Below are 13127 nucleotides of genomic sequence, written 5' to 3'. Positions count from 1 at the left end.
TTACTGTTAAAAAAAGAAAATTTTCATTAAAAGGAATATTTACCATTTTTAATTTTTATCGATGAAAGGGAATTAGACTACAAAACAGTTTTATTTCAGAAATATTTTCTGTATTCAGACATTAATGCTTATTTATTTGCTAATAGGAAGTGTTGCAGTAGGTAATCTGCAGGAATATCTTCCTTTTGTGCTACGAGAAATTGAAGCCCAACCAAAGCGCCAGTATCTTTTACTTCATTCACTTAAAGAGGTGAGAAGTATACTCCTAATTATATAATTAATTGTGATAGTTTTTAAATTAAAGCAGAGCAGTTGAAAAAAGAGAGGGGGAGAGAGAGAAATATTGAATCTATTCAAATTTATTTTTCAACAATTCCTGAGCATTTGTGCTTCTATTCATAAAGAAAAGATATGAAACAACTGTTTCAACAAATAAAAATGTTTAATGGAAAATTTCGTGATAATAAAGCTACATACAGCCAGCACTCACTTAATATAGAAAACACCACTCTAGGGAACTCACTTGCTCACTAAATCTATTAAACGAGTCCCATAACATCAATGTTATGCTAAAGGATATTCACTGTAGAACAATGTGCTACTCTTGATTGAACTATTCCCTTGGTCCCTAAGAGTTGACTATAGCGAGATTTTGTGTTGTGTAATGCTGAATAACATGAAAAATAGAAAACAAAATTCTGTGCAACTAAATTAAAAAAAAAAAAAAACTACTGTAACTCTTTTATCCATAAGTTCAATTTAAGGCCTTTCAGGACTTGAATTAAGTTCTGTTTCATTTGCAGCAACTCAGAAAATTATCAAAGTTGTAACTGTTCCAGATTCTGCTGCACTGTATTCTTGTAAATGCCTAGTATCATTTTTATACTGACCTGTTACTAGAGACAAGAGGTGGGTGCAACAATAAAACATCAATAGCAAATGGTAGAGAATCCACTTTGCCATAGATATAATCTGGTTTTCAGCTTTTGAAAGTTTTTCTGTGTGTTTGGTGGAATATGCAGAGTATATGTTTGTTTTGTATTTGGTCACTTAAACATTAAAACTTTAGCTTTTTCTTGGTTTTATTTGTTGACCAGATATTTGTAAATGGTATGCACGAATTGTCAACAAGTTTCACCAGCTATTCTGTCTGGGCTTCTTCAGGACAAGTATAACAGTACACACTAACATTTACTAGTAAAAAAGAAAAATGGAGTAACACAGTCAAATAAATTAAAACTGATGCATAACACCATAAGCATGGAACGTGGTGTATCAGTCATTGTTTATTGAGCGCGGATTAGTGTCAACACTCAAGGAGTTGGTAGGTCATTGCCCCCTCCTACATAAAGAACACACAACACGTCATAAGCAAAACTAAAAACATAACACTCGACAAAGATGATTTACTAGTCAGTCTTCTCCTACGGAACAAATTTCCACCCGACATTACGGCCCTCTTTGTCCACATACTACGTTCCAGTTACTTCGTGTGGCAAAATAAATTTTGCCTACAAAAAGAAGGTACGGCCATGGGCTCACCACTATTCCCTCCCCCCAATCGCTAACTTCTATGTGGAAACTTTTGAGCAATGTGCTCTTAATTTCTCCACTCTAAAACCTGCAGTGTGGCTTAGATATGTTGACGATGTGTCCGTTATCTGGCCACATAGGCGACAAACGCTAAACATATTCCTTAGCCACCTGAACAAACAACATGAACTCTTACAATTTACTGTCGAAATTGAAAATCAGAACTCGCTCCCATTCTTGGATACGTTGGTCACATGTCTTCCTTCACAGTCTACCGCAAACCGACACACACTAGCCAATGCATACATGCTAATTCATACCACCACCCATCACAAAAATATGAAGTCATTAACACCCTTAAAAACAGAGCTATAACAATTTGCTCTGACCAGCAAGCTCTGAAACAGGAACTAAAAATCATCAGCGACACATTTATAAATAATGGCTGTAACAAAAATACTATTAATAAAGTACTTCATAAAATATCATCAGAAAAGAATCTAGATTACAGTAAAACAATAGCCATCCCATACATTAAAGGGTTATCAAAAAAAATCAACAGAATCCTACACCATTATAATCTCAATACCACCTTTAAACCACCTACAAATCTTAAAAACATATTCAACTCCTCTAAGGATCCTCTCCTCCCATTGGCACATCCTGGAGTTTATTGCATCCACTGTGTTACGTCCCTTTCTCCATAGTTTATTTATTTTAATTTTATATACCTTTTCTCTTATTTATCTACGTCTGAGACCCTAACTTTAATACGAGCTTCGGTGCTACATATAGATGTTATCTATACAATCTGGCCGATCCCTAGATTGATCACATGCATTAACTACTTAGACAAAGGGTTTACCTCGGACTGGAGAGAAATCCTTTGTTATTACTGTCTGGAAATATTTCCCGACTAGATACTGGCAAATTTATTTGTTTTGCTGTGCCAGCCAGTATCATTAGGTTAGAAGGTTTCCTTAACCAAGGAAAACTCTCAGATAAACATACAGCAATGATCAATCTACCATTAATACTTAGCACTTGATTGTCTATATCACCTTTGTCAATTGTTGTTTGCAGTCGTGGTTATTGACTTACTATTCTATCCCACTCTGGTTCTAGATTAAATGAGTGGTGCATTGAATTCAATTTCAGGTAAAATACAAAGCATATTTATTGAGATCATAAGATTACAAGTTCACATACATACCACTCTACTAAATTAATATCATTCTAAGTTATGCAGCAATTTAGGACAACTGAATATCAGCTCAGCTGGATTCTATCATGAGCTCTCTCTACAAGGTTAAACATTCCCTTCATATATTTATACTGACAAAATTTGCATCTATACAATTATTCTACTTAATTTCGTTAATCACTTCACATAACATTATTGACATAATGCATCTATTTAACATTCTCTAAAGAAACAATTGCATAACTTGGAGTTATGCAATTGCTATCTACAATAATCACTTAAAAGTTCTTCACTTTTAAGTGATTATGTCCTTGCACACTATCTTGCAACAATTCTTCTCTTCAAAAGGAAAAGGAAAACTAAAAGCTGTACATCACCAATATTCAGGATGTTCAACAGGTTCGTTACTTAGTTCTTAATTCAGCTTGCACCGCTCGGTCCTATTTCCTCTAATGTGACTAGAACATCTCAGTCTGGCTTTGACCCATGTGGTCACTCATGGCGGCCCTTCGATCTGGCTATCTCGAAAGGCTGTCGTTGTGCCTGCTCTTGACTCGTCCCTTTGCCATTTGTCGTCGTCTGCATTGTCGACTCGACTGCCGTACTCAGTTATTCCTTTCCAAAAATGTGCCGAGCCAGGACTCTGGAATGACGGTTGTCGACATCAAACTACCGAAGGTGGTCCGGAATCCATGAAGACGAGAGAGAGAGACCCAACATCCATGAAGAACGAAAAAGCCCTCTTGAAGGGGAGCAGACTTGTTTTATCTTGCACCTTTGGCGCCCTCGTCACTGCTACGTTTTTTCTTGCACACAGTACTGATCCTTTTCATGCTGGACGGTCCCCTATACCCCGTCTCCTTGTGCACATGGGACGATCTTCTCCTCCATGTCTTCCGAGAAATACGAGCGCGCGCTGTTCTCCGTGCAAGTGCCACTGCCTTAGGCCAAACGTTCACCCGAATGTTTCGTCAGTGGACTTTGAACCTTTGATTTTATCTCATGACAAATATTTCATATAGAATACCTCTTAATTGTTACAGTTTACAAAACAGATCATATTACTTAGATTAAATAAATTCCATAATAGGTATTCGATTTATAGCACTTTTTACAGTCTGCTTCTTTACTTAGCACAAGCATCTCTTTGTAGATTTATTATACTTGTTAAATCCTGAATGAAAATTTTCTAGAATGAAAACTCTTCATTCAAGATCTAACAACTGCACCTGTAACTTGCCATACAATCCCTATACGTAAGAAAGAACACTTAAGACGTTAAATATAACCATTTTGGTGAAGCAGGCCTCTCAGATCACACTCTCAACACCTTACACCAAATCGACTGGAAAAGTACCCACTCTTTATACCATACAAAAACCTGTTATGAAAGAAAATTTTAGGAAGCCTGCAAAATTCTGATAAACCACCCAAATATCAACAATAATGGTGGCATGAAAATTCCAAGAATCTGAATGGCACACATTCAGCCTACCTATATCTATATATAAATAGGTAGGCTGAATACAAGTCTATATATATAGACTTGTTGTTGCTCCCAATGTAATTTTACAACCAATAGATAATATTAATAATAGGACTCTAGCATTGATGTAGTAAGTTTTTTTTTTTCACCAGAGGTCAGGCCAATAATTGTTGTAACAGTTGGTCAGTAACTTTAGCAACATGTAGATTATAGTGCAGCTTGTTTCTCTGTATATAGTATATATGCTCCATAAGATGACCTTGATATAAAGGTCGAAACGTCGAATGGATTTTGTTTTACTCAAACATGGTAGCTGTCTCCATAATTTTCCAAAATGTAACCTATTGATTTATAAGTGGTGTATGGTGGGTATGAAGAATATGCTAGATTTAAGGTGACCAGATGTACTCCAGGGATCAGTCCTTGGACCATTGTTGTTCAATCTATGTATTAATGATACTGCGAAAGCCCTAATAGAAGATGTTCTGTAAGGGCTGTGTATCAGTAATTAGCTGAAATAGTAGGCAAATGATAATGGCTGTCAATTCACTATTGGTAAGTATAAAAGTTATAAACTTTGGCATGATGAAATTTCCAATGGCATATTAAAGGATTATGTTACAAGAAATTAATGAGGCTATTGATCTTGGAGTTATGCTGGTTAAGAAAGTGGAGTTCAAAGGTCACATTGCAAAAACTGCAAGTACAAATTGGAGGATAATTGCAAAGCTGAAACGAACATTAACATAAGTTAAGGGGATAAAAATCCCTTATTGTTTTTCAGCCAGTAAGCGAAACTAAGATCGAAAACTATGATCTGTAACGTTTCATGCCGACGAACTGTCAGCGTATCCAAGCGTAAGTGACCGCTTGGTAGTGCCACACCACGGCAACTCGTTGCAAAGGTGGAGCAAGATCCCTCACTGTTCTTGATATTTTCTCATAATGTAAAACACACAGCTCTTAAGAGATGTAGTACTGTTTTACATTATGAGGAGAGGTCACTACCCAGACCGGTTTCAACCTTTTTTGAGGTCTCATCAGAACATTAACATGTAAAGAGAAGAGTAACGAAGATATTGGGATTTTGAAATGTACATTATAAGGATAATCAGAAAATTAAAGAAGCAGTTAAGGAAAAGAAGAAAGCATATGGAAAGATCCTGGTGAGTAAATCGTCATGTGCTCTGAGAGAATGGAAAGAAAAATGTAAAAGTAGCTATACAAAAGTCATGGGACGACTAGTAACAATAGAAGATATGTACATATTAAGAAAGTGACAAAATATTGTCCTTGAGGATATTGAAAAAAATAGAAATTGAGTCAAAAGTACTATAAAAGAAATCAAAGGATAATGGTGATGATTACTTAAGAAAACTAATGGCATTGCTAAATGCAACAAGAAGTTGATAGAAAACATTCAAGAGGAATGCAATCAGGAGTGCATATTAGAGGTAGAAAAAGGCATCAAAAACCTGAAATTTTAAAGTAATTCAAACTAGAAATGCTCAAATATGAAAGTATAAAAGTTTTAGTGACTACACTCCGTAATTCAGAAGGCCTGGTCAAAGAGTTGAATTCCAGATGGTTGGTGTAGAGCTCTCATAGTCGCCGTCATTTTCACTTTAATGCATTTAGTCGAGAATTCTTGGGAATATAACCAGAATCTGTATTCTAAGTTTTGTAAATCTTGAAAAGACTATGACAATGTGCCATGAGAAAAGCTGTTCAAAAATTGTATGTTGTAAATGGAACATTATATCAAGTGATACATGCTATATAGAAGTTATAAGTTAGCATTTAGAATTGAAGGTGATATGGGAAGTGGTTTAGTGTTAAATCAAATGTGAGAAAAGGGTGTACACCATCTCCATTGTTATTCATCATCTATATGGATCACATATGGATGCTGAATTAGAGATTCAAAATTGGAGATTCTCATTTCTTTATTTTATGCAGATGATGTTATACTCCTAAAGAGATCTAGGAGAAGTCTGCAGAATTCCCTGAATAAACTGAATAACTTCTGTAATAAATTTTGTATGAAAATCAACAGTAAAAAAGACTGCCTATGAAAATAGGCAGGGACATTGAAAAACATCAACTACATCCTTAATGGAGAACCTGGAACAACTAAAACATTTCATATTTAGGCAAATTTTTAGTGAAGATGGCAAATTAAATATGAAAATAGACCACATACTGAATAAATTTATATGGAATAAGAGAAAAATTGGTCAATACACTAAACTAGCTATATACAAGACAATGTTCAAACCAATTTGAACTTATTTAACTGGGAACTTGGTTAAAAATAAAAATTGTGATCAAAGACTTGGGGACCACAGATAAGAGAGTTTTGAGAAAGATCAGATGGGTGCACAGACAGCATCGGAGCAGTATCATATTATAAACGTGGATATTAGGAAAGAAGTTGACATTGTCAGCATTCAAAAATGTATTACCAGAGCTGAACTCAGGTGGTATGGCTGCTTAAACAGAATTAGAGAGGAAAGGTTAACAAAATATGTGTTTTTGTTAGGATGTCAAGAAAAAAGATCTTGATGAAGACCAAAATATAAGATATGATATTGGAATCCTGACAGATAACAGATTAATTTGGAAGAAAATTGTCTATGGGAAGTTAGTAATGATGCATTATGTATTAATTATTATATGTATAACTTTTCATGTATTAATATCATAATATCCTGTTCCCCCTTCCCTCTCTGGATACATATCAGAAATTTGATGAAGTCCTAGATGGCATGAAATTTAATCATGTACTTCCATAATTTTGTTTTGGTTTAAACCAGTACAAAATATAGTGTAGCCAGTTAAATCAATGTTGCCAGTTAAACCTTATTTGTTCAGTATTCAGGCAAATAACTACTAATGGGGAGCATCAACTTCTGACCTAATGATGCAGTGATGCACATTGGACATTAGGTCAGGAACCCCAGTTGATTACCCACACTCCTTAAAAGGCTATGTGGAATGGAGATCTCAAAGATAAGCAGTGCGTGTGTGCATGCTGGTGTGTATGTGTGTAACATATGGTGAATCTTCTATTACCCATTTCAGCTTGGGTCACATTTACAAGTTTTTCTTTTTCCTTTTTTTCAGCCTAGAAGGACTGGGGCTTTGGTGTGGATACTGATTTTCTCTCACAAACATTACTGACCTTGAACATATTTGGTAATTGATACAATTCACTCTAACTCTAGCACCATTATAACCAACTTATTTGCTATAACAAACTACTAAAAGGTCCCAGCCAGCCAAAGTCCTTTAAGAAGAAAGCTGTGCTGAAGGAAATTTGCTATTTCCTTCAGCACAACCTGATATAGTTGACTGTATATATATGTACTGTAAAGGTATGAAGTATGAATTTTGGTAATTTATGAGTTTATGTTGTTGATATCCAGGATGGATGTAAGTCCCCACTATTTTCATTATTTATTTTCAAACTATGCCAGTGAAAAAGTAGTTATAAAAGTGCATGCAACATGTGACACTGTATGCAATAAGAGACATGTATAGATTGAGTTAATTAATCTTTCTGCCTTCTTGTGGGCAGAATCATGGAATAAAGAGGTTTTGGAGAACTTTTCCAAATGTTGGAAAGTTATTCTATGAAGGCTTACTAAGAAAGCCTAGAAATGGATAAGACTACAAAAAAAAAAAAAATAATATATAAAGATATATACAAACTGAAGTTGTGGATAATGAACAAATCACCCTTTATTCCTCAGGAAGCAAGTGAAGCATCTTTATTCCCTAACTTTGGAAGTATTCTTAGTTGTCACTTGAAACTGTGCTTATGGCTGTCAATGATTTTGAAGGGTTTTAATCCCAAAACTCAGAAAAATCACCTGTGGAACTTTGCCGTATTTTAGAACAATAGTATGATTTGAGGTTTATCTGGCAATAGTGATATTTGTCTGCTACTCCCAACCTAATGTTTGTAGTACTTTGAAAAATTATTAAATAAGGTAAACAAATGATTTTGCACTCCTAGCATAAGACTAGGAATATACATCACTACTTTATATAAAATGCCATTAGAAGCCTGAAACATGAAAAGGCAGTTGCAGTAGTGATATTCTATAAGAAATTCAACATATGGTGGTATTAACATCCTGTATCACCTGTATATGCTGTCATATTCATTTAGAATTTATCCATTGGCATGGAAGCAAGCCTTTATCCACCCTGTATCTTAAAAAAAGGGGGAGATAAGTCAGCCATCAAACTATCATCTCATTTCCCTCACCTCAGTACTCTCAAAAATGATACAGAAGATCATGAACAACTGGCATCTTCCAACTAGAGACCAATTAATTAGCAATCATCAATATAGATTCTGCTGTTCTCATTCTACAGCAGGCCATGGAAAGATTTTGAGAAATCCATGTGGTTGCTCTTAATATTTTAACTTAACCTTATCACACACATAGCACTCAAGATCAGTGCTGAGTACCCTAGGGTTATGTGCACTCACCCATGCTTTTCTCCTTTACATCAATGATTCTCTCTCTCTGACTTCAAGTCGTATTCATAGTTTTGTTGCTCGTAATCTTCATTTGCTGATCACAATATCCATTCTTTTTCATTTGTGAAACCCTGTAATACTCAAATGAAAAAGAATGGATACTGTCATAAATTCACTAAGTTGTCTTCACTCAAGATCTTCCATAACTAATGACTTAAATACTGATCTCCTCACCATTCTCAAATTGAGTGAAGACAACTTAGTGAATTTAAATGCAATTAAAGCTCAGGCCTGTCTTATTACCACAAGAAAAATCCTTCTTCACTCTTTCACATTTTGATAATGTTCCAGTATCCTCTCAAGATCAGTTTTCTGGGGGTATGGGGGGGCTCACATTCAGCTCATCCTTGTACAAACATATTACATCAGTAATCTCCTTGGCCGCTAAAAACTTGGTATGCTTATTTGTTCAAAACATTACTTCTCTCTTGCTCAACTCCTATCACTTCATAAGTCTCAGATCCAACCAGTGTTGGAATATTGTTCTCACATTTGGGGTGGTGAACTCAAAACCTTCTTAAGAATTCTTGATGATATACAGAAGACAGCAATCTGTTTAATAGCTAATTCCTCTCTCTCACACAGACTCACTTCAGTCACTTTCCCATAGGCATTCTATTTTTACACTGTGCATGCCTTTTCTATGGTACTTTAATGGATATTGCTCTGCTGAACTGGCTACTACCATTCCTTCGCATTCTCTTCTAACCATTATGTCATTAAGAACTAGAGCAGCCACTGGTCAACACCCATATCCTGTCCAACTCCACACATACCGAATGAATTCATCTCCCTTCATTCCATCCACCACTGTACTTTGAAACAGTCTTCCCCATAGTGTTTTTCCCAATGAGTACAATCATCAACTCTTTAAGAAACATATTAACAGATTACTTATTTCTCCTTAACTACTTACCACATATAGCATTGTTGAGTTATTAGTCTTGTGACCTTTCATGTTTCAAGTCATTATAAAAATAAATAAAAGTTTATGGTGGCAACTCTTCATAATTCTGATGGCCTGGTTATAATATTGAATCCCAAGTAATTAGAGTAGAGCTCTCATTCTATCAATTTATGGAAAAAAATAAATAAAACTGAATATTTTAATCTGAAAAGATTAAAATATTCTTATTCATCGTTATGTAAGAAAAATTGGTGAAAATTGTTCTACACTGTTTCCACTATAATTCATATGAAGCATGTCATTAAGAAATAAACAAATAGAAGATATTTTGCTTAATTTTTTGCCCTATGCAGAACCCATTTTCCTCTTAAATAAATCTGCTAAGCCTTCAAGAGGTGTCTTTAGTTAAATAATTGTTATAATAATTTGGTATGAAAATCAGTAAAAAAAAAAAAAAAACTAAAACAGCTAAAATAGGCAAGCAAACAGAAAACATTAATATATTCACTTCTGCAAATGCAATTAGAAAAAGTTACTTGGTTAGCTATTTGGGCACAATTTTTAGCAAATATGGCAAATTGAATATAGAAATAGATGATGGTGTGAAGCTAGTTAAATAAGTTTAATTGGCTTCCCATCATCAGCCAGATGACTTGCAGTGTGCAAGACGGTGTTCAAATAAGTTTTAACATATCAGTGGAGACCGTGGATGTGAGAGATCTGAGGATAATGAGATGATTCAAGGCAAAATTATATTAAAAATGAAGATAGGCAAGATTATGACATTAATATTCAAGAATGTATAAGCATAGCAGTCTAAGATGATATAGTCACTTAAAGAGAATTGGAAATAAAAGATTAGCAAAACCGGTGCGAACAAAAATAAGAATAATATCCAGAAGACCAAGATATAGGTGTGTTGATGCACTTGGGAGTGCCTTAGATAGTACAAATTGATCTAATTAGAGACCTGGCAAATTACAAGGCAGTTTGGAAGATGATTGATCAGAATCAAGTTATAAATATTAATTATATTGTCAAAATATCCTCTACATTCTTGTATGTTCACTAGGGGATATCGATATTTCATGAAAGAAACAGTATTTCAAGCTAAATAGAAAGTAGTTTTTAAGATTTGATATAGTCAAAACTATAGATCTATGAGCCAAAGCTCAGAGATCTTTGATAGCAATGAAACTGGAGACCACAAATATGATGAGGGTTCTAAGGAAAAATTGTGATACAACCATTTTGGAGAGGAACTCGACATTTTTAGCATTACAATGTGTAAGCAGAATAATCTAAGGTGATATGATCAATTGAATGGAAGAGAAAAGGTTTTTAAAAGTGTTTGATGACAGGAAAAATATCAACAGGATCCCATGACCCAGGTAGATTGATGCAGTTAAGACTGAAATCTAAAAACTTAACAGTATTGGAAATCTAACAACTAGCAGCTTAATTTGAAAGAAAATTATTGATGTGAGTGAATCTATCCAACAATAATGTAAATTTAGTCATATATATATATATATATATATATATATATATATATATGCACATACACACACTATCATTGTGATACATACTGACAAAATAACTACTGATATAAATTGAATAAAATATGGAATGTAGTGCAACCTTTCTCAAAGCTGTGATTTTCTTTCTGTTTCTTAGTAAAAGTAATCCTCTATAGAGACAGTAAAAGTAATTTGTAGATTGGAATTTTAATTCATGTCATTATTATAAGGAGATATAAACAAAAACTGAAAACATTTTAAAATTTTATTTGAGATTTTTTCATTATTTGTAAAAATGATTCTCATACTGTTTGACATCTGAAATTAATATTTCGAATATGAAAGTAATTTTGAATTTGGCAGCAGTGTTTTTGACTGGCTATGCATATCTATTCATAGTAAATTCTTTTTAAATAATATCTTTTGTTTTGTGTTACTTATAAATAGAGCAGTTTTGTTCTGTGAATTGCCCAAGTTCTGCTCAGTGACAGTTTTTTTTTTTTTTATTATTATTGTTTTTGTTTCTTTAGATAATTACTTGCCAGTCTGCTAGTCCAACTTCAGTTAAAACTTTACAGCCTTTTGTAGAATCAATATGGTAAGTAATTGTTACTTTTAAAAAAATTATATATCATTGCAGCTTTTTTTTTTTTTTTCCAAAAAAAAATTTTTTTATGGTGGGGGGGGGGGGGGGTGGGGGGGGGGGGGGGTGGGGGGGGGGGGGGGTGGGGGGGGGGGGGGGTGGGGGGGGGGGGGGGTGGGGGGGGGGGGGGGTGGGGGGGGGGGGGGGTGGGGGGGGGGGGGGGTGGGGGGGGGGGGGGGTGGGGGGGGGGGGGGGTGGGGGGGGGGGGGGGTGGGGGGGGGGGGGGGTGGGGGGGGGGGGGGGTGGGGGGGGGGGGGGGTGGGGGGGGGGGGGGGTGGGGGGGGGGGGGGGTGGGGGGGGGGGGGGGTGGGGGGGGGGGGGGGTGGGGGGGGGGGGGGGTGGGGGGGGGGGGGGGTGGGGGGGGGGGGGGGTGGGGGGGGGGGGGGGTGGGGGGGGGGGGGGGTGGGGGGGGGGGGGGGTGGGGGGGGGGGGGGGTGGGGGGGGGGGGGGGTGGGGGGGGGGGGGGGTGGGGGGGGGGGGGGGTGGGGGGGGGGGGGGGTGGGGGGGGGGGGGGGTGGGGGGGGGGGGGGGTGCTTTCTCTTCAAAGGTCTCCATAAAGAAGTTGGCCAAGCGTGGGGAGAGTGGTGAACCCATGGCTGTCCCCACTATTTGTTTGTAGAAAAATCAATATATCCAATAAGGAATATAAAGCTCTGCAGGAAATGAGGAAGAACAAAGAAATAATAATCACCAAAGCGGATAAAGGAAATTCATTATAGTACTTAACCAAACGGACTACACAAGTAAGCTTAAAGCTCTATATATTTAGATCGTACTACTTACCTCCCCATTGAATACAATCCCACCAACTCACAAATTAGAAAACTCCACAGGCTCCTTAAGAAGGTCACTTCTTGGCCTGTAGAAGTTACTAACAAATTAAAACCATATAACTCTATACCCCCCCCCCCCTTGTATATGGACACCCAAAAATACATAAAGAAAATGTGCCATTACGTCCCATAGTGGATGGCATTGATTCCCCCACATACAAATTAGCTAAACATTTGGCCAAAGCGCTCACACATTATACTGGCAACACACCATCACACATAAAAAAACTCAGCCCACTTCAAAGCCAGTATAGAAAACCTTACACTCCAGCATACTGACATAATGGTCAGTTTTGACACCTCTTCCTTATTCACAAATGTCCACTCAAAGAAACCTTAAAGCTAATCCAAGCTAAATTTCCTCCTGATATCTCAGTCCTGTTTCAGTTCACAATGAACTCAGGCTATTTCATTTGGCAGGAAAAATTCTACAAACAAATAGAAGG

General features: G+C 36.6%; 1 protein-coding gene across 1 annotated transcript in view; it reads left to right on the top strand.

Moving 5' to 3' along the window:
• Positions 1–13127, top strand: part of Cand1 (Cullin-associated and neddylation-dissociated 1) — a 414848-nt gene that overhangs the window by 356942 nt on the left and 44779 nt on the right. Inside the window, exons 25-26 of the mRNA XM_090392833.1 lie at positions 147–250; positions 11736–11803. Of these exons, the coding sequence (XP_090248959.1) occupies positions 147–250; positions 11736–11803 (172 nt within the window). The remainder of the gene's footprint in view (positions 1–146; positions 251–11735; positions 11804–13127) is intronic.

Source organism: Typopeltis vanoorti, chromosome 5 (genome assembly GCF_054136105.1).
Source record: "Typopeltis vanoorti isolate ZY-2024b chromosome 5, IOZ_Tvanoo_1.0, whole genome shotgun sequence".
Classification (NCBI taxonomy): Eukaryota; Metazoa; Arthropoda; class Arachnida; order Uropygi; family Thelyphonidae; genus Typopeltis; species Typopeltis vanoorti.
Note: the sequence above shows the minus strand (reverse complement) of the source record. Positions and strands in the feature narration are given on the sequence as shown.